The sequence below is a fragment of the Dunckerocampus dactyliophorus genome, chromosome 1, assembly GCF_027744805.1.
Source record: "Dunckerocampus dactyliophorus isolate RoL2022-P2 chromosome 1, RoL_Ddac_1.1, whole genome shotgun sequence".
NCBI lineage: Eukaryota > Metazoa > Chordata > Actinopteri > Syngnathiformes > Syngnathidae > Dunckerocampus > Dunckerocampus dactyliophorus.
The window spans coordinates 5,829,772-5,848,903 of record NC_072819.1 but is presented as its reverse complement, the minus strand read 5'-3'; the positions used below and the strand labels follow the sequence as shown (position 1 = coordinate 5,848,903).

The 19,132-nt window shown below is 38.4% G+C and overlaps 2 protein-coding genes across 4 annotated transcripts in view; one reads left to right on the top strand and one right to left on the bottom strand.

Moving 5' to 3' along the window:
* Positions 1-5,909: 5,909 nt before the first annotated feature.
* On the bottom strand, positions 5,910-9,577 carry pofut1 (protein O-fucosyltransferase 1). The gene is made up of 7 exons (XM_054770199.1): positions 9,409-9,577; positions 9,098-9,219; positions 8,832-9,014; positions 7,599-7,711; positions 7,346-7,538; positions 7,033-7,275; positions 5,910-6,360 (listed from the first exon to the last, which is right to left on the bottom strand). The coding sequence occupies exons 1-7, from the start codon at positions 9,530-9,532 to the stop codon at positions 6,118-6,120; spliced, it is 1,221 nt and encodes a 406-aa protein (XP_054626174.1). The 5' UTR covers positions 9,533-9,577; the 3' UTR covers positions 5,910-6,117.
* Positions 9,578-12,989: 3,412 nt separating this feature from the next.
* plagl2 (pleiomorphic adenoma gene-like 2) overlaps positions 12,990-19,132 on the top strand; it is a 74,767-nt gene continuing 68,624 nt past the window's right edge. For 2 of the 3 annotated variants that reach the window (XM_054770888.1, XM_054770896.1), the window contains exon 1: positions 18,052-18,243. The gene's annotated coding sequence lies outside the window, so the exon portion shown is untranslated. Of the gene's footprint in view, positions 13,059-18,051; positions 18,244-19,132 lie in introns of those variants that run through there. The other variant, XM_054770905.1, reaches the window with a different exon arrangement.

Below are 19,132 nucleotides of genomic sequence, written 5' to 3'. Positions count from 1 at the left end.
AAAACGTGGCGTTAGCGTCGACAAGTTACGTTTTTTTTCCCCCCCACAAATTGTCAAATCAAATAAAAATGCCTATCCTCACATGTATTTTTTGCCATTGCAAACAGAATAGTTTGTTGGGCTTTTTTTGCCGATAAATACAAAAAGTGTTAACGTTAGCACCACTTGCGGGAAACTAGCGCGCTTCCAACCATGACGGGACGTCGCTAATTAGCGAATGAAGTGGTTGCGTCACTCGCTGTTCATTTTTTGTAGCATTTCTCCTACCTCCTTTTGGGTTTTTTGTGTGTTGTTGTTTGTCTCCACCTTTTCTCCCACTTTAGAAGAAGTCGCTGGTATGGGACGAAAAACATTTTATTATCCTAAAGCTATGCTGGCTAGAATAAATACATAAATAAATAAAAGTGTGCTTGCTGTACGTGTAGATGTTTGTTTGGGAAAAAAAATATTTATGAGAAGCATTTATACGACTAAACACCACTGGAATGTGAAGCCAGACAATGTTACCATGCAGATTACGATGACCCCCTTTAATGTTAAAGTAGCGCACAGCGGAGTCATCCTGTCGGGGTGGGGGGCTAAGCACGCGTGGGTTTTTTTTTTTGCCTCCTGTCGTAAAATATTGCGACTCGGCGCAAATCCCTGCTCCCATTTAGCTTTTTAAAGACCGAACAAAACAGAAGTTTTGAGGCGCTAATCCCCGACCGCCTTTCCCCAAACCCAAACCGACGCATCCGCTTCCCCTGCTAGACAGACAGACAGGCACCGCCCCCTAGCCTAGCCCCGCCTCAGCGGAACATGTTTTTGGTTTGTCGGACAATGCAATCCTGAAAGCACTTTGCCTTGTTATTCCTTTTGTGTGAACACGTGAATGATGATTTGTTACAAGAAATAATAATAATGTTGATAAATATGTAAATGATCATTCACTGTTTTGGAAGAACCTGCATCTGTCTTTCTGACATTAAAAGAAAAAGGACAAAAAATCCAATGTAGTGACATGAAAAGCTATTTTATAAAATGTTTGCTGCAGCCGATTGGTCTCGTCATTCAGTATTGTGGCTTGGGGTTGTTTGTGTTGAATAAAGTGCTATTGCTAAATATTCACACCCATGTGCCGCCTTTTCTTGCTCTGTGTTGGTTCATGTTGTGTGCTGCATTACCCATGAGACTTAGCGCAGGCGAATAATACAAATAATTGGATATCTTACCAAGGAGACGAGAGTTTTATATATACATATACAGTCAAACCTGTCTTAGCGGCCACCTGCCTATAGCGGCCACTGAAAAATCCCCCGCAGAAAATGTACATGTTATAGACCCTGTGTATAGAGGTCACCTGTCTAACACGGCCAGCGGCCACCCATTTTTTCTCCCTTGGTCAATATCTGACCGCATATAGCGGCCAAAATGCCGACTCAAGCAGAAGCTTCATGAACGAAAAAGTTTCATTTTTTAATCCATGAAGCCGTCGTGTGTAGACTTTAATTACTGAGTCGTAGCTCAGTCACAATCATTCACAAGATCCACACAAACTGTCAGTTGTTTCACATAAAAAAAGCCGTCTTCTTTGGAGCTTGTTACAGACAGTGACACCGTTTATTTCCTGGTGTGAGACAATGTGCACTGGTCAATACTGTAATGCCGCTTGTTGTGGGGAAGGTGAGACTGCACTTTAATCGCTTTATTAACAGCAGTTTATTAGCCTAGTAGTTCTTTACAACTTTTATCAGCAGTCCCACAGTGCCCTCTACTGGTCAACATGTAACAGTATAATTATATGTACTGTATCTGCAAACGCAACAAGCTTCTAATCACAGACATGTTAATATGTGCACGCACAAATTCAAAATGGCCGCCAACCTGTCTATAACGGCTGTTCTGTCAAATTTGGCTTATTTGAGAATATTGTTCAAATAAGTCACATGTCACATGACTGTACATGTGTCTATCAAAGAACATGGCAATTCTTATGACAACTATGATGCTGATCGTTTCGAGCTTATGTGGCAATTGTGATGAATTTCAATACTTATGTGACAGACCTATGACACATTATTACACATTACTTAGGGGTTGTACAAAGTAAACAAATGGAAAAGAAGAAGTGTCTTTTGAAATTCGAGTATCTTTGTCACAACTAATCAAATGATTATAACAAGAGAAGACCGGAGAGACCACTAATATGTGACGGCTGTTGTTGTTCCTAAGTTACAAACTGATTCTATTGTAATGATGTTATTCCTCTCTGATTCTAAGGTGATCAACCTAACCTGTGCTCCTGTAAATAGTTGAGATGCAAAATAAACTCAAGAAAATCTACTGGAGTTGAGTTGATAAAACGTCCTCTGCAATCTTCTCGGCCTTCTCAAGTTAAGGCTGGTGAAAGTCCTAAAGAACTTGACAACGGCCACCTGTCTATAGCGGCCACTTTTGCCGTTTCCCTTTAGTGGCCGTTATAGACAGGTTTGACAATACATATATACTGTATATATACACACACACACACACACACACACACATACATATACATACATACATATACATACATACATATATATTCATATATGGCCCAAGAGTGACCGACACTGCTTTTGGACCGTCTATTAGAGCAATTAGTAGCTGAGCAGTGTGCGGAGGACATATTTTCAATGCATAGTTTCTGGATTCCGCTCGCCATCATGGCGGCCAAACCCGTGCAGGGCATAATACGGAAGCGGATGCTGATCGGTTGCCCACTCATGCGGCTACAGAGAGCTTCCAATATTAGCAGATTTGTGTGCTGAATCACGCATCAGAATTTAAGGCAGAGTTAACATAATAAGAAAAATTTACCGGAACCGACCAACGTAATCATGGAAAACTTACCCACCGCTTGCAGTTCATGCAAGACCCGGTTTAATTGCACTGATCTGTATTATATATCTGGATAGCTCATTGGTCAATGACTTGTGAGCCCACGGCCGCCATATTGCCACTCGCAAGAAACACTTCTCGGACAATGGCTTATGTGAGAACTTGTGAGTTGGTAAGTCTGTTGTTAGTTTGCTACCCACTCACACTAAATGCAAGGTTAGTCTTCAGACTAACCTCGCACAACAGGTGTGCTTGAGCTTAGTCATAAAGGACTCATGATCATTTTAAAAAATTCTGTCGATATCATACCATACCTGAGTCATAACGGCTTTACGTAGAGGGTCGTGGGAGATATGTAAACAAACAACTGCGACTAGACTACTAAATCATTTGCGGTTGCTTGCAAATATTTAAAAGATACGTTTGTTTTTTTTTTTTACCCGAATTTCAAATGAACCCCCATATGGAGCCAATGTTTATATATTATTACATATTATATTACATATTACTCCTGTGTTTTTTGTTAAAATATATTTTTATATCAGAAAAGAGGTTATTTCTATTTAATAACACAAACAAAAAATCATCAAAATGTTAAATGATTTTAAAATTTGTCCAAAGTCACTCTTTTACGATTCATATTTTGTTCAGACGAGAGCATAGTGAATTGTATGAAAGTAAGAAAAAAAAGTAAAGGATCATGTCCATGGATTTTAGTGGAAAAAAGGGATGGGATATGCAGTTAAAATTAAAATCTCTTTCTAGAGGAGTAAAACTACGCATTGCTATAGGGGAGTGCTGAGCCAGGGTGCAGAGTAGAATTTTGTCCCAAAGGCAATGAGAATTGGAAGGGGGAAAAGTACATTTAATATAGCCAAAAGATAGAGAATAACGTATCAAATCGTTTTTAAGGGACGAAGGTTGCGTTACTAGAAGGAATGGGAGAATCTCCCCGCTTTTTAATTTAAAATATAGATGTTCTGCGAGCCTCTTCATCTGCTTTGTACACTATGTACGCTGTGCGAATGTAGTCGAGATGTGAGTGGTAAGATGGCGTCTCTGTGGCTTCAGCGGCTTGCACTGCGGCGTGCGACGTATGAGCTATCCAGATATATTATACAGATCAGTGGTCTAATTGACAGCTCCTCCACACGGAGTTGTGTGCTGCAGTGAAATGCGTCCAAGCGGAAACGGCGGTTAGGCTGAACTAATGTTCTGTGCCACAGAGTGCGTTTCTCAAAATTGTTCCCCAGCCGTGGTGGCGAGGGTGGCCACTCGGGTACCCCGTAGCTCCGCCACTGGCTCCGTAGTACATTTTGATGGACATGAGACCGTTAATCAGGATATGTACACAACTATTGAGGAATTATGTGTAATTATCTTTATTTCCACATTGAATTGAATTATTTGTGAATGATAACAGCTACTTTGATTACCTGTAAACTCTGAAACTGTGAATGTGAAATACTAATCATTAGTATTTAGTGTAGTAGTTTAAATGTTTACCGGTTAGATTTCATATATATTTTATTATTTTATACATTATTTTTACATTAATATTTTATATATATATATATTTTTTATATGTTTTATAGTAAGAGATACATGACGTTCACTTATAGCTTGCATGCTGAAAAAGTGCGTCCACCCCGATGTACGTGTAGAACGTATACTAATATTTATCAAGACGGTAAATATATATTTTCCATATTTAATGTAGGGGGTAGATCTTTGGGACCTAGTCGTTGTAAAAGTCGCTCACAGGCTGAATAAGTGTGAGCACCCCTGTTGTACACTATTGTCCGCCTAGCCCCGCCCACCTCTCTCTTACCGCATGTATGGGATACACTGATGCCGCCCACAAAGACCGCTATTAAAACACCTCCAACAAGGTTTTATATACATGCTGTGACAATGTAAGTTTCTAAGAGTATTTTCCCAAATGTCTTGGGGATTAGCAAAATGTTTTCTGGCAAAATTGAGACAAACTTTAGACGAACATCTTTTGGTCCAGCAGTGGTTTTTGTCTTGGAGCCTTGCCATGCAGGCCATTTTTGCCCAGTGTTTTTCTTATGGTGGCGTCATGACTTTTAACTGAGGCAAGTGAGGCCTGCAGTTCTTTGGATGTTGTTGTGGAGTCTTTTGTGGCCTATCGGATGAGTTGTCGCTGCGCCATTGAGGTAATTCTGGTTGGACGGCCACTCCTGGGAAGGTTCACTACCGTTCCATGTTTTCACCACTTGTGGATAATGGCTCTCACTGTGGTTCGCTGGAGTCCCAAAGCTTTAGAACACAACCAAATAGAGCACCCCCCAAACCAAAAGTTACAGAATTGCATTATACTGTCAATAGTTCATAACACGGGCCTGTGGTGTGTCCCAATGGTCTCGGCTGTGGACCTGGTGGTGGGCCGGAAACTGTCACGGAGATGTGCTGGCCGCTTGGCACGGTCTTGTGCAGCGGTCCTTACACGGGAGTGACCAGTATGAAGGCGGTCGTTAGAGGAACCAGAGGCGTGGTATCGCTCAGCAAGACGAGTAATGGTAGAGCGGTGGACTCCCTGGCGACAGCAAGACAACCCCGTCCAGCTTGGAGCATGCCAATAGCGCGATCCCTCTCTGGTTGCGACAATTGTGGCATCGTGAAGAAGCGCGTTTTTGGCTTCATTCTGGTGCCCTTTTATACATAGAGAAGGCTTGAGCACAGTTAACCAGTGGTAAAACTCAACCCTGAGTTTCAAACACGAGCTTGTGTGCATAAACAAGCCTGAAATGCACTCTTTGTCCTCACATTCAGTCAAGCGCAACCAAGAAATCTGTTCACCTGTCTTCAGCCTAATTTGGAGTGAAATCATGATGCTAAGCCATTTTTCCAAATGCACCCGTATTTCTTAGGAATTTTTGGAAATTTAAATGTTGCATTTCTTTTTTCCTTGAGTGTATATATATATATATATATATATATATATATATATATATATATATATATATATATATATTTTTTTTTTTTTTTGTGTGTGTGTATGTAACAAGGCAAATTATTGAGATTCTTTTTTTTTTCCTTTGAAATATCCAAAAATATTTTTACTGAAAAAAAAGCTAAAAGGATCAGCACTACAGAAGGTTTTAAAACTGGTCCCAACTTTCACTAAACGGTCACTTCATGTACGAAAAATATTCTCTACCCGCATCCCAAGGGAGGTCACATGACCCTGCAGAGAGTTAGTCCCTCAGTCTCTCCCCAAAAAACAATCAGAAATGATTAAAGTTCAGATTTGCTAAGTCGTTGTGTGTCCTGCTGCTGCCGTCTCCCGTCTGATGGGAACTTGGTGGCGCTCCGGGGTTGGTCCATGCCAAAGAAAGAGGACGGAAGGTGATGGACGTCCCTCTCTCGCTTCACAAAGGCAGAAAAGGACGACACGCAGTTCCCGATGAAGTGGTCGGCCTGGGCCAGGATGTACAGGTCCGTCTGGGCCCAGTCGGGATGCAGGCTCACCACTTTCACCTGCTCTCTCACACACACACACACACACACACACACACACACACACACACACACACACACACACACACACACACACACACACACACACACACACACAACACCAACAACAACTTTATTCCTGAAAATGCTCATCTTCCATTTAATATTATGCTTTTATTCTTGTAAAATGACTATTTTTTTCCCCATAATGTTACAACTTTTCTTCCTCTAAATATTATACCTTTATTCCTGAAAAACATTAACTTCTATTATTTGGATTTTATCCTTGTAAGATGACTACTTTTTTGTCTAAATATTACAATTGTATTCCTGAAAAATATTAACTTCTTAAATTATTATATCATTTTCCTTGAATACGATGACTTCATTCTTATTCATTCGTCGTAAAATGCATTTTTCTAAATTATTTCATGATTTATTTCTGTAATATGACTTTGTTCTTCTGCTGCATATAACTTATTAGTATAAAACATAACATTATTATTGCAAAATTGTATTTCTAGTGCTATTAAGACTTATTGCATTTGTTCTTAGTTGAATAGGATGGCTTCCTCCTCATACTATGATGATGTTTGATATGTTTCTGACAGTGTGGACTATTTCTAAGATGACAAATGAACGTGGATATGGATATATGAATGATTGGAGAGCGTATGATTTGCCTTCCATCACCTTGCCCTTGAAGAGCGTGTCGATGTCGCGGCTGTGGGACTCTGAGTCGGTGGCGATGTAGACGGAGCGAGCCGAGGTCTTCTTCACCCACAGCTTGACGGCCCGGCGGATCTCGGCCAGGTCCGGCAGACACATGGTGGCGGTGAGGGGCAGCGCCGTCTGGCGGTTGTAGCCCACGCACTGAGGGGAGGCCATGAAGTGGGGGCCTGCGTCGCCGCTCTTTAGCAGCTCACACGCATTTTGCTGTAGGAAGAAGCAGTAACTTCAAGAGGATAATTCATTGAGGCGACGCTCCTCTCCGATCGCATCTCACCCAGTCGCTGCCGATCCTCAGGTGAAGGCCGACGTACGGTCGGGTCAGGAGGACGGCGATGCGCTCCTGGCCCTCCTGCGCCATCCTGTCCGACCACACCACGTAGCGCTGCAGGCCCACATGATCCTCCAGCACCGGGAACTGGGCCGGCGCTCCGGGCATGGCCAGGACCGGGTGCTCGGCTGGGGGGAACCTGACCCAAATAATCCGTGAGGGCTTTGTCCACCCAACACAAAGGATTGCAACGACTCACCTTGTCATCCACTGCTGCTGGTGGAAGCTACTGAAGGAAATTCCACTGAACAGAACCGACTCATCAAATTCCACACCGACGTAGTCCCAGAACGGACCGAACGGATTCCCATCCTGAAAGAAGCGCCGTTACACAGTCACGTGGCATGTGGCGCCTGCACCACCAGAGGGCAGCATTTCCTCACCCATCACGTCCCGCCCCCCAGGTCTCTTCCACACTTGGAAACAATCCTAAAAACAACACAGCACTCTTGCCATTTGGAGGATCTTTGACTACTATTTGCAGTAGATCATTAAGAGCAGAGTGCTCCTGTCTAATAGATGATCTTTGACTATCATTTTTGCAGTAGATCCTTAAAACCATCACAACTCCTGTCTAACAGATGACCTTTGGCAAGCATTTTGGTCGTAGATCCATCAAAACCGCACAGCACTCCTGTCTAATAGATCATCTTTGACTTGCATCGTAATCCCAAAAACAACAAAGCACTCTCGTCATACAGACGATCTTTGACGAGCATTTTTGCAGGAGATCCTTAAAATCAGAAGCACACCTCGGCTTAATAAAGGATCTTTGACTCACTTTTTTTTTTTTGCAGTAAATCCTTACAAACAGCAGGGAACTCCTGTCTAATAGAGGATCTTTGACGAGCTTTTTTTGCAGTAGATCCTTAAAAACAGCACAGCATTCCTGTCTAACAGAAGATCTTTGACTTGCAGCATATTCCTAAAAACAACACAGCACTCTTGTTATTTAGAGAATCTTTGACTAGCGCTTTTGCAGTAGATCCTTGAAAACAGATGCACACTCCTGTCTAATACAGGATCTTTGACACACTTTTTTGGTACTAAGTCCTTACAAACAGCAGGGAACTCCTGTCTAATAGAGGATCTTTGACTAGCGCTTTTGCAGTAGATCCTTAAAAACAGAAGCACACTCCTGTCTAATAGAGGATCTTTGACTAGCATTTTTACAGAAAGTCCTTAGACACCAGCACACTCCTGTCTAATAGCTGATCTTTGACTAGCATTTGTGCAGTACAACATTGATAACATCAGAGCGCTCCTGTCACATACTGGATCTTTGACGAGCATAAACATATTCCATCCATATACTATATTATCCATAAAATACATCAGAACCCTGCATTGACCTGATTCCAAAATATGAGCCAGAGTGAAGGGAGAATATGACGTCAGCGCTCGGTCGCTTCATACGGACCCGCATCCTCACCTTCATGGGACAGGATCGTTTGTCGGCGCTTCGCTGGGCAGCCGCCTCAAAGCAGTATGCCTTCCTGCGTCCTCTCGGCCAGTGCTTGTCCGCCAGCTCCCGCATGAAGTCCTCCAACGCCACCACGCGATGGTAGGCTGACAAAGCCTCCAGTTTGAAGAAGTCCCTGTAGGGCACGTGCACCTGCATGAACAACATGGAAGACCACGCTGAGGGCGTAACTTATGCATGGAGACTGGCTACATAGGTAGCGACGCAAAACTTACATTAGTGTAAGGGGGAGTGTGATGGCGGTACACAATCCAAGGAGGGACGGCCAAGGTCCGGTTTAACATCTTAGCAAAGGCCAGAGAACCCAGGAAGTGGTCCGCCTGGTTCCCAAAGCGACCTGAGCAGAGAAATCAATGTTAATTTGTGGTTCACAGCAAATAAAGTGCATCCTTCCTCTACCGTCCGCCATGTTTAATGCCGGAATTCGTAAACAGCTTAATTAGCTACAAATATTAATTATCATCAGCGTGTTGCTTGTAGTTGACGCGTTAAATGCAAGCTAACATTGAATAAAAGTATTTTTTACCCATGCAAGGACAGTACAACACGTAACCGTTTTCGTCCCACTTGATATCTCCAGCAGCGGACCGTAAACAAAGTAAATAAATGAGCATCGAAGTTTGCGGCATTAACTTCTTCCTGGCCGCCATTGTGGTTCAAAACACATCCCAGCCTGCACCGCGCGGGCTTCTGATTCTTTCGTTTCGTGGTGCGGTGAAACGGGATAGAGTGCCTGCTGCCATCTAGAGGGCTGGAAGCGTATTGCAGCAGACATTATACGGCGCAATATGGAGCAAGATGACATCTTTTTAACATTTCTTGATACAATGTGTTCTTTTTTATTATTAGTGTTGATTATTGTACATATTCAATCAAACATACTCATTGGCTCCAAGGTAACTGAAAATAGGTTATCAAAATAGTCTTTTAAACAGCAAATGTAACCTTGCATACAATACTTACACATCGTGTTGTTGTGTTGGTTCTACAAAAACATGTTTAAATATAAAACAATCGTATAAGAATAAGACGTTCTGTGATTTTACGATGAACATATTTTTTTGTGAAAAGAGTATTACTATAATGATTTATTATTATTTAAAAATACAATCAAATGTCAATTAAAAGCATTAAATTATTGAGAAAATAGTAAAATTTATTCATTTATTATTTTATTATTTAAAAAAATAATGTTGAACGCATCGGTACGATTTAGTGACATGTAGCAATCTGTATCAAATGAATAAACAAATAAATAACAATTATTGTACATAAAACAAACTTAAATACCCGAGTGTACAGTCGGGAAAAAAAATCATATGAGCGTAAATTTTAACATTTAAGACAGAAAAATTACACACCGTTACAGATATTTTTTCATGATTTTTTTCACGAATTTTGTGAAAATATTTTAACTTATTTAATTTTGTGGCTATTTATCGTATAGTGCTTTTATACATATATTTTTTTAATTAATACACAATAAATGAAGAAAAAAAAGCAACAACAAATGTGTGTTGAACTCCCTCCTAAAATATTAAAGAGGAAAATAATGTCATTTTAGAAGCATAAAGTTGAAATATTAGAAAAAGACGTTTAAAAAAAAAGTCTTAATATGAAAAACAAACAAACCAAAAATTAATGTTGTAATTTTTGAGTAATAATAATTGTCAGAATAAAGTCAGAATTTAACGAGAAGAAAGTTGAAAAAAATTGGAAAATTAAAAAAAACAACAGCAAAAATGAAATAACAAACAGCAGTAATTTTATGAGAATATGGCCAAAATATTAGAGAAAAAAGTTGCAATCTAGCAAGAAAAAAGTGATCGTTTTATGAGAGTAAAGTTGTAATAATATGTGGAAAAATCATTTTAGTTGCATAAAGCTCAAATATTTAAGTCTAAATACGTAAAGTTGTGATATGATGACAAACAAAACAAAGAATAAAGTTGCTATTTTTGGAACATTTGGTTGGAGAAAAAACTTTTAATATTATGAGAATAAAGTCAAAATATTCTGTGAATAAAGACAGAATTTATGAGAAGAACAATATGAACAATTTGTCCAATGAAAAAAGAAACAGCAAACGCAGAAACAAACAGCAGTGATTTTATGGCAAAATATGAGAGAAAAAAGTTGCAATCTAGCAAGAAAAAAGATCAACGAACACGTGAAGATAAACCTGTCATATGAGGACAAATAGAATCAAATTCCACTTGCATAAAGTTGAAGTATTAAAGTCAAAGTACTTCGGTTTTTTTTTTAAAGATGTCATGTGACAAACAAAACAAAAGAATAAAGCTGTCATGATGCTGAGATGCAGTGGAAGCTTTCCTTTGCTCTCTCTCACGCGCTCTCTGTGATGCTCGGCAGCTGGCTGTTGCTTGCCTCCTTTCCTGCGAGCGCTCCTCCCCCACCCTGGAGCACACACTGTTTTTCATTGTTGCAGATGACAGCCGCGATAACAATGCGGATCAGCGCCATAACTCAGAGCATGCAGGACCCGGCGGGAAACGCACCAAGAAAATGATCGCGGAGAATACGGGGGCGGGCAATGTTTTCAGAAGACAGTTTTCCTGCCGTACAGGTGTAAAAAGAAGCTGTCCGCTGCCGAGAATGATGTCAACAGAAATACGTCACAATGCACTTGTTGCTAGGCAGAATTAGTGCAACAAACTCAACCCAATGAGAAGCATGAAAACCCCCCAATCACGATGGTTATTACTACTGTATGTATGGTTTTATTATTCTTTATTTTACTACTATATTATTATATGATCATGTTCATGTATATAATGAATAATATATATATATATAATATCCTTTTATTTATATTTTATATTATTTATACAAAATATAAAACATTATATTTATATGATATATTATGTCTATTTTAATACAATATATATTATAACATATCAGATGTTTTTTTAATTTATATTTATATATACATTTTTAAATATACTTTTCTAATGTATATTCTATATTCTATCGATTTATAGAATACATAAAATCATTAAATTTATATTTTATATACATTTTTGAATGTATAGATTTTTTATTTACGTATATTTGATATAATATATTGTATTTTTTTTTAATATATATATAAAATTATGTGCCTGTATTTATATAATAAATATTATATAAAATATTTTTAAGTCGTAGTTTATATTCTATATATTTATAAAATAATATAACATATAGCAAATTATATATATAATTATATATATTTAATTATATATTATTAATTATAATTATATATATAATATACAACATATAATTTTGTATATTTAATGATAATAATAATAATTATTATTGATTTATTATTATATTTTTAAATACAATTTTCAATTAATATTTCCAATTATATTTATTGATTAAAATATAAAATAACATAAGAAATAATAAATGATATACAGTATATAATATTTATTATGATATTATGATATATTCTATTAATTCTTGTATGCCATGTCCTTGGCAACATGCTCCAGGGTCAAGCTGTGGCCGTCCGAAAAGTGTCCAGGCCGTGTTCAAAGTCACCTTTGGTCCTTCTTCGCTGCCATACAAGTGTAAAAAGAAGTGAACCACTGTTCATGGTGTAATACAAACGTGACTGACGCCACAGTGCCGCCTTATGGAGTTCATAAAAAAAACTACAGCAGGAGGTTGTCTACAGCCACACCCCATTTTGTGACCCGATGCTAGTTCAAGACTCCAGCGTTTTTTGCTGTTTTTTTTTTACTTGGGTAGTCCACACACCCGGCGACTATAGGAGAGTGCAGTTAATTGAAGAGAGGCTTTGATTGGCTCAGTGGATCGCTAGATAGATAGCACTGATGCTAATATGACAACAAGCTAACAGCAGGCGGCGTCCTAGCCGCTTAGTCGGACCGGACCTGCCGATATTCCACTCGTCCGTCCTTATCAACCTGCTGCAGACCCCCGACGCCAGCTGATAGTCGGCGATGGCGGCGCTCAGATAGCTGACAGGCTAGCTCGCACGCTAGCTTGTTGCATTTGCAGGACGCCGTAAGCCTGCAGCTAATTCCGAGCTGAGCAACGCTTGCATTGTTTCTCCAAGGCTGTGCGGGCTGACGTTGTGTCACACTTCATGCTGCATCTCGCTGGCGCCACCGCTGCAACAAGAAAAACACCAAAAATACCAAACTTGTAAGTGGAAGTGCTGTGCTTTTGCTGACAAATACTCTTCTTCTACTTCGACGCCTCCACAAATCTACTATACTTACTTTTGTTTATTTATTCCACCTTGTCAAGGGACAATACTCTACTATACAAAGTCTAATTATACAGTAATATTCATATTTAATTACAATATTGTTATATATTTGTATTTCTAGCATATTTGATGTATATTATATTATATTACATTATTTATTATTACTATTATTATATTGTATATTAATATATAATTACAGCATCAATTTATGAACATGTATTTTTGACATGTTTTAATTATTTATTTGATATGGATTTATCATTTTTATACTATAGATATTTATAAGTATATTATAATTAGAATATATTTATATAAAATATATTGGATTTTTATTTATTATTTATTTCATATATATGTTTTATTTCTATTAATTATGATATGATATGATATTATATTATATTATATTAATAAAAATGTTTTTTGGCATTTCTTGAATATGTACGCTTACATAAAGCCATTTTTCATGGAGAAAATCAATAGGAAAATAGCGACACACACACACACACACACACACACACACACACACACACACTCGTATCATGTGAGTGGAGCTTCAATGTCGCTGCATGATGTGAATGGGAAAAAAGTGGCGCCACCTGGTGGACAAATGCTAAGCCAGTCGTCCATATTAACACGTGAGTTTATGTTCAAATAAATGTGCTGTCAAAATGGTCATTTATGTTTTTCCAGTGGGACATTTTTGGTCACATGGAACAAACACAGGTACACAAAAATGTCCACAGGATCTCTGGTAGGTAGGACCGTTTCATCCGTTTCATTTACATTACGAGATACCTCAACCTTGGGCACCAACAAGAATGACAACGACACAGAAGTAGCCTTTAGAGTAGCCTGTGTACAGCTTGTATAGCTGCTTAGACGTACAAACACACAGCTATTATTCTCTAAAACACGAGTGATATGGTGTATACATAGTACACATATACACAGTGTACAAAGTATACCATAGTATACACACTACACAAGTCTGTGTCCGCAGTCAAGCATGCTGCTGGTAGCATCTGCAAAGCTGCATGAGTGCTGCCAGCGCTCGAGCTGTGCTTCACTGAAGGAAACATTGCCCCAATTTGCCTTGCTAACTTCCTGCTAGTATGGCAAACTTTCAGGTAGCCCGGCTAACTTTCTGGTAGCATGGCTAACTTACTGGTATCATGGCTGACTTCCTGCTAGCATGGCTAGCTTCCTGCTAACCTGACTAAATTTCTACTAGCCTGACTGGCTTCCTGATAGCGTGGCTGACTTCCTGCTAGCAGGGCTGACTTTTTGCTAGCCTGGATAGTGTCCTGCTAGCATGGTTGACTTCCTGGTAGCATGGCTGAATTCCTGGTAGCCTGGATAGCTTTCTGCTAGTCCGGCTGACTTATTGGTAGCCTGGCTAATGTCCTGCTAGTATGACAAACGTCCTGGGAGCATGACTAACTTTTAGTAGCCTGGCTAACTTCCTGGTCGCCTGGATAACGTTCTGCTTGCCTGGCTGACTTCCCCGTAGCATGGCTAACTTCTTGGTAGCATGGCTAACTTCTTCATATCCTAGCTAATGTCTTGCTAGCCTGGCTAAATTCCTGCCAGCATGGTTAACTTCCTGGTAGCTTGGCTGACTTCCTGGTAGCCTAGCTAATTTTCTGCTAGCCTGGCTAACTTCCTGCTAGCGTGGTTGACTTCCTAGTAGCATGAAGCTTCCTGCTAGCATGGCTGACTTCCTGGTAGCCTGGCTAAGTTTCTGCTAGCATGGTTGACTTGGCATTTACAGCCTTTTTCTTTTGCGTGTGTTCTTTTGTGATTGTATGGCTTTTAATAAGCAGTATTGCATAGTTGTGTTTGTTGTTTGTATGCTTTTGGTTTTGCATGCTCACAAAAGGGAAAACACAAACAAAAAAGATTAAAAAAAGGTGAAAAAAGGAAACCAGTGCTTGTCAAAACAGATAAGGCACACGCAAAAAGTGTGCGTTTATATTATGCACTGCAGGGATTTAAGTACTTTACATTTTTAGCTGGTACAATTTGGACATATTTTCAGCCCCTCCTAAAAATCCGTAAAACGTCTGTGATGAAGCGTTTACACTTCATTTGACTCCACACATTTATCATTTACATGCTACAAAATAAATAGAAACTACACCAAATAGATATCATTTTTAAATGTCTTCATTTCTTACATCTATTTTCTTGAGTACATAAAAATACATATTTAAGAAGCGATTTTTAATATACTATTTTAATGGTGTAAAGACAAAAATATGACGTGGAGCATATACTTTTTTTTGTTTTTTTTTATGAAGTTCAGCCTTAAGTTAGCTTCGTGTATGTCAGTATAACGCTGGGCGAATGAAAAGTGTGTGTATAAATGTTGGCATGTCGTGCATTTGAATTTTTATTCCTTCATCATAATCATTAACGTTTTTTTTTAAATAAGGATTGAATCAATTATTTTGATTTTAAAAAATACATATTTTTGAAAAGCTGGCAATGATGAATTGAAGTTTTAGTTCGGGAATTGTTTTACGTGTTATTATATGTTTAGATGTATGATTTATATTGTTATGTTATATTATTTATATTTGCTAGCAGAAAATAACGAAATGGCAAAAACATCGACGCTGACGTGATCAAAAAGCATGATTAAAAAGCCTAAAAATTATGATTTAAAATAAAAGCAGTGGATCTCGGGTCCTGCGCAGGGGTCGCGGTGATCGCTGAGGATCTTTTTTTATTTTTTTCATGGGCTTTTTTTGACGGTAAAAGCGGGCAAAAACAACACAGGTAAGGCAGTCGCGCTCTGGGGGCGTGGCCTAGAGAGCACAAGGCCTCTGGTGCCTTCAGGTGCAGTCGGAGATGACACAACCCCGCAAAAATGACTCACATCATGAAGATATTTCGCATTTTTTTTGCACGCAGACTGGAGGATTTAAACAAACCCACACATTTAAATCTCGTTACTGCGACAAAAGTAAATTTTAATGATTTAAAAAAGACTTTATTGTAACGCGATTGGACGTAAAACAGATAAAGCTAGCATGTTTTTCCACGCGAAGGAGAAGAAATGACCGAAGTGCTCTTTTCAATTTACGGAACGTTTTGTGGATAACATGCGGACCCTGAAGGCACCGCGGTTGATTCGCCCACCCCCTCCCAACCCCCCTTGGCTGCACAAACATGTTCCCCCTGCGGGCTGCATGAGCTGTGGTGGCGGGGCTGCCCGGAGGAAACCACTCCACGTGCCCTGGAAGTCTTTCTGTTTTCTTCACCCAAGAAAAACGACTCATACGTTTCTAAAAATCTCACCCATTCATTCCCCAGTGTTATTTTTTTGGACATATGAAAAAAATATGCATATATAAATATACATATACATGCTGCACGTCATATTTTTTAATAACTGACACTATTAAAACCAAATTCTACTGTAAGCACATTCATGAAATATTCATTTTAGGTGTCATTTTCTGTATTTTCATAGGACTTACAAGTAAAAGGTATATTTCATAGTATATTTTTAAAAGTTTTTTAAAAAAATAATTATTTTTATTGTGTTAATTCCCCAGTGTGATTTTTTTTACATTAAAAAAGGTAGCTATTTTTTAACACAGATTTTTTTGCAGGCTGAACTTCATTAAAAATAATAATAATAATAATAATAATTGTATATATAGACAGTATGTCTTACACTTCATATTGTTTCTCAGTTTGTTTTACACAATTAAAAAACTAACTCATACTAAGTACATTCATGGAATATTTATTTTAGGTATTATTTTCTGTATTTTCATAGGTCTTAAAAGTAAAAGGTTTGGCAAATACATACAAATTTATTTAAAAAAAATATATATATATTTAATATATATATATATATATATATATATATATATATATATATATATATATATATATATATATATATATATATATATATATATATATATATATATATATATATATATATATATATATATATATATATATATATATATATATATGTATTATTTGGATGTTTGGCTGCAGGGTGAACCTAAGCAACTTTACACGATTAAAAACGATTTTATATCAAGTAAAATGAATTAGATATTCATTTTTGCTGTTATTTTTCTGTATTTAAGTGGTAAAAAATGTCAAACCCCCATGTTTAGTAACTTTTTTTTCATGTGCTTTTGCTGCAGGATGAGCTAAAAATAGTTTATTCGTTAAAAAAATATATATTTTTATCTATTCCTTCCCCGGTGTTATTTTTTTGGACATATAAAAAGGTAAACATTTTTTAAAATATATTTTCTTGCTTAGCTGAAAGCTAAACTCGATTTAAAAAAAACAAAAACACAAAGATATATTTTTTTGGTACCAACTCCAATTCATAATTCACCACTAATAATAAATGTAAATCATTATGAATAATGAATAAATATTAGTTTTTGATGCTATTTTTGGACTTGTAAAATGGTAACTTAAAATGAGCAGGCTGAACTTGAGCAACTTTGCACAGTTAAAAACAAGTAAAACGAATTAGGTGTTTATTTTTGCTGTTATTTTTCTGTATTTAAGCGGTAAAAAAAAGTAAAACAGAATGAGCTTAAAAAAAAGTTAATTCGTGTAAAAAATATAAATTTTTATGCGTCATTTTTGGCACATATCCAATGTTTTTAGCAAATATGTTCTTGTTTAGCTAAACTTGATTAAAAATAGATATAATTGTATCTATTTTTAATAGAAAGTCAATCAATTAAACGTAAATAAATATGAATAATTAACACATAGTTATTTCGGGGCTGATGTTGCTACGGATAGTGGCGGAAGTGAAAAAAAAACCCCAAACAAAAACAAAACAGTAATAAGTTCCCTGCGTGTAAAAACAAACAAAAAAAGTTAGTGAACGTGTGATGACGTCACGGCCCCACAATGCTTACCGCCCATAACTGTGCTGCAGCCTGAGGAGAAACACTCTCACTCCCAGGCCACGAATATCTGCTTGATTCCCTGCAAACATCTTCCAAAATAAGAGCAAAGGAGCCACGAAGGAGACATCGAGGGGCGCGTGTGGATTTGTTCTTGCTTTTTTTTTTGGGCTCCATGTGAAAGTTGAACTCATGCGGCGCTGGAAACTTTTTGGTGGGTAAACGACTTTTTTCTCTCTCCCTCTCTCTCTCTCTCTCTGTGTGTGTGTTGTGTTTGCTGTGCGTGTTTGGAAGCACTTTTACGCAACTTTTGACGTCGACGTGCGCGAGGCTGGCCTCGCTATGTGTGACTTGTTGTGGCCGAAGAAGCGCCATCGGGGCTCTTTGCGTCATGTTTTTGCGTCTTTTCCGCGTAGTACGTCGGTCGGTCGGTGCGGACATTTAACAGCCGCGGTCGACTTCTGGGTTGCGGTTGATTCTTGGTGCTGTGATGCTTTAAAAAGGAGTGTGAAAGTGTGTGTGTGTGTGTTTGAGGGTAAAAACAAAGTGTTGAAAGTGCGGAATGAAACAAGTTTGTTGATGGTGCGTTCAGGTGTCACGTGAAGCGTGGGGATGTGTTCACTGCACGTTTGGAACGGCCCGGATGGCTCGTGTGTGATGTTTGCGGCTCCTCGGATGTTTTTGTTCCCTTTTTGGCCTTTTGGTTCGGTGCGCATGCGCGTGTGCTTTTCCTGGGAAGCACTAAATCACGTCCAACAAGTGAAAGTGTATGTTATATAACATCATGCACTCGAGGTGCTACCGTAATACCTAGTATGTTTGTGTGCGACTCTACTACCGCAAATACAGCACATCCAAACCATATTCAATAACACAGCAATATTTCATGACCAGCTAGGAAACAAGGCTCCTTGGGAAATAGTCTGTTCCAGGGTCAAAATGTGGCCCTCCTGAACGCTTTATTAAGGATACAGACAATTTTTAAAGTTAGATTTGAACATTTTTAACTGTCATACAAGTGTAAAAAGAAATTAAGCTGCCTTAATAGTAATGTGAAGAGAAAGAGTCTGTTCCGGTGTCAAACTGTGGCCGTCATACAAGCT

Bases quoted from the DNA above. Each gene is read 5' to 3' on its own strand.
- pofut1 (XM_054770199.1), bottom strand. From the start codon at position 9,532: ATGGCGGCCAGGAAGAAGTTAATGCCGCAAACTTCGATGCTCATTTAT. The intron at 9,220-9,408 runs GTAAAAAATACT...TTCTCTGCTCAG, and splicing joins GTTGTACTGTCCTTGCATGG to GTCGCTTTGGGAACCAGGCG. The intron at 6,361-7,032 runs GTGATGGAAGGC...GTGAGAGAGCAG, and splicing joins ACACGCTCTTCAAGGGCAAG to GTGAAAGTGGTGAGCCTGCA.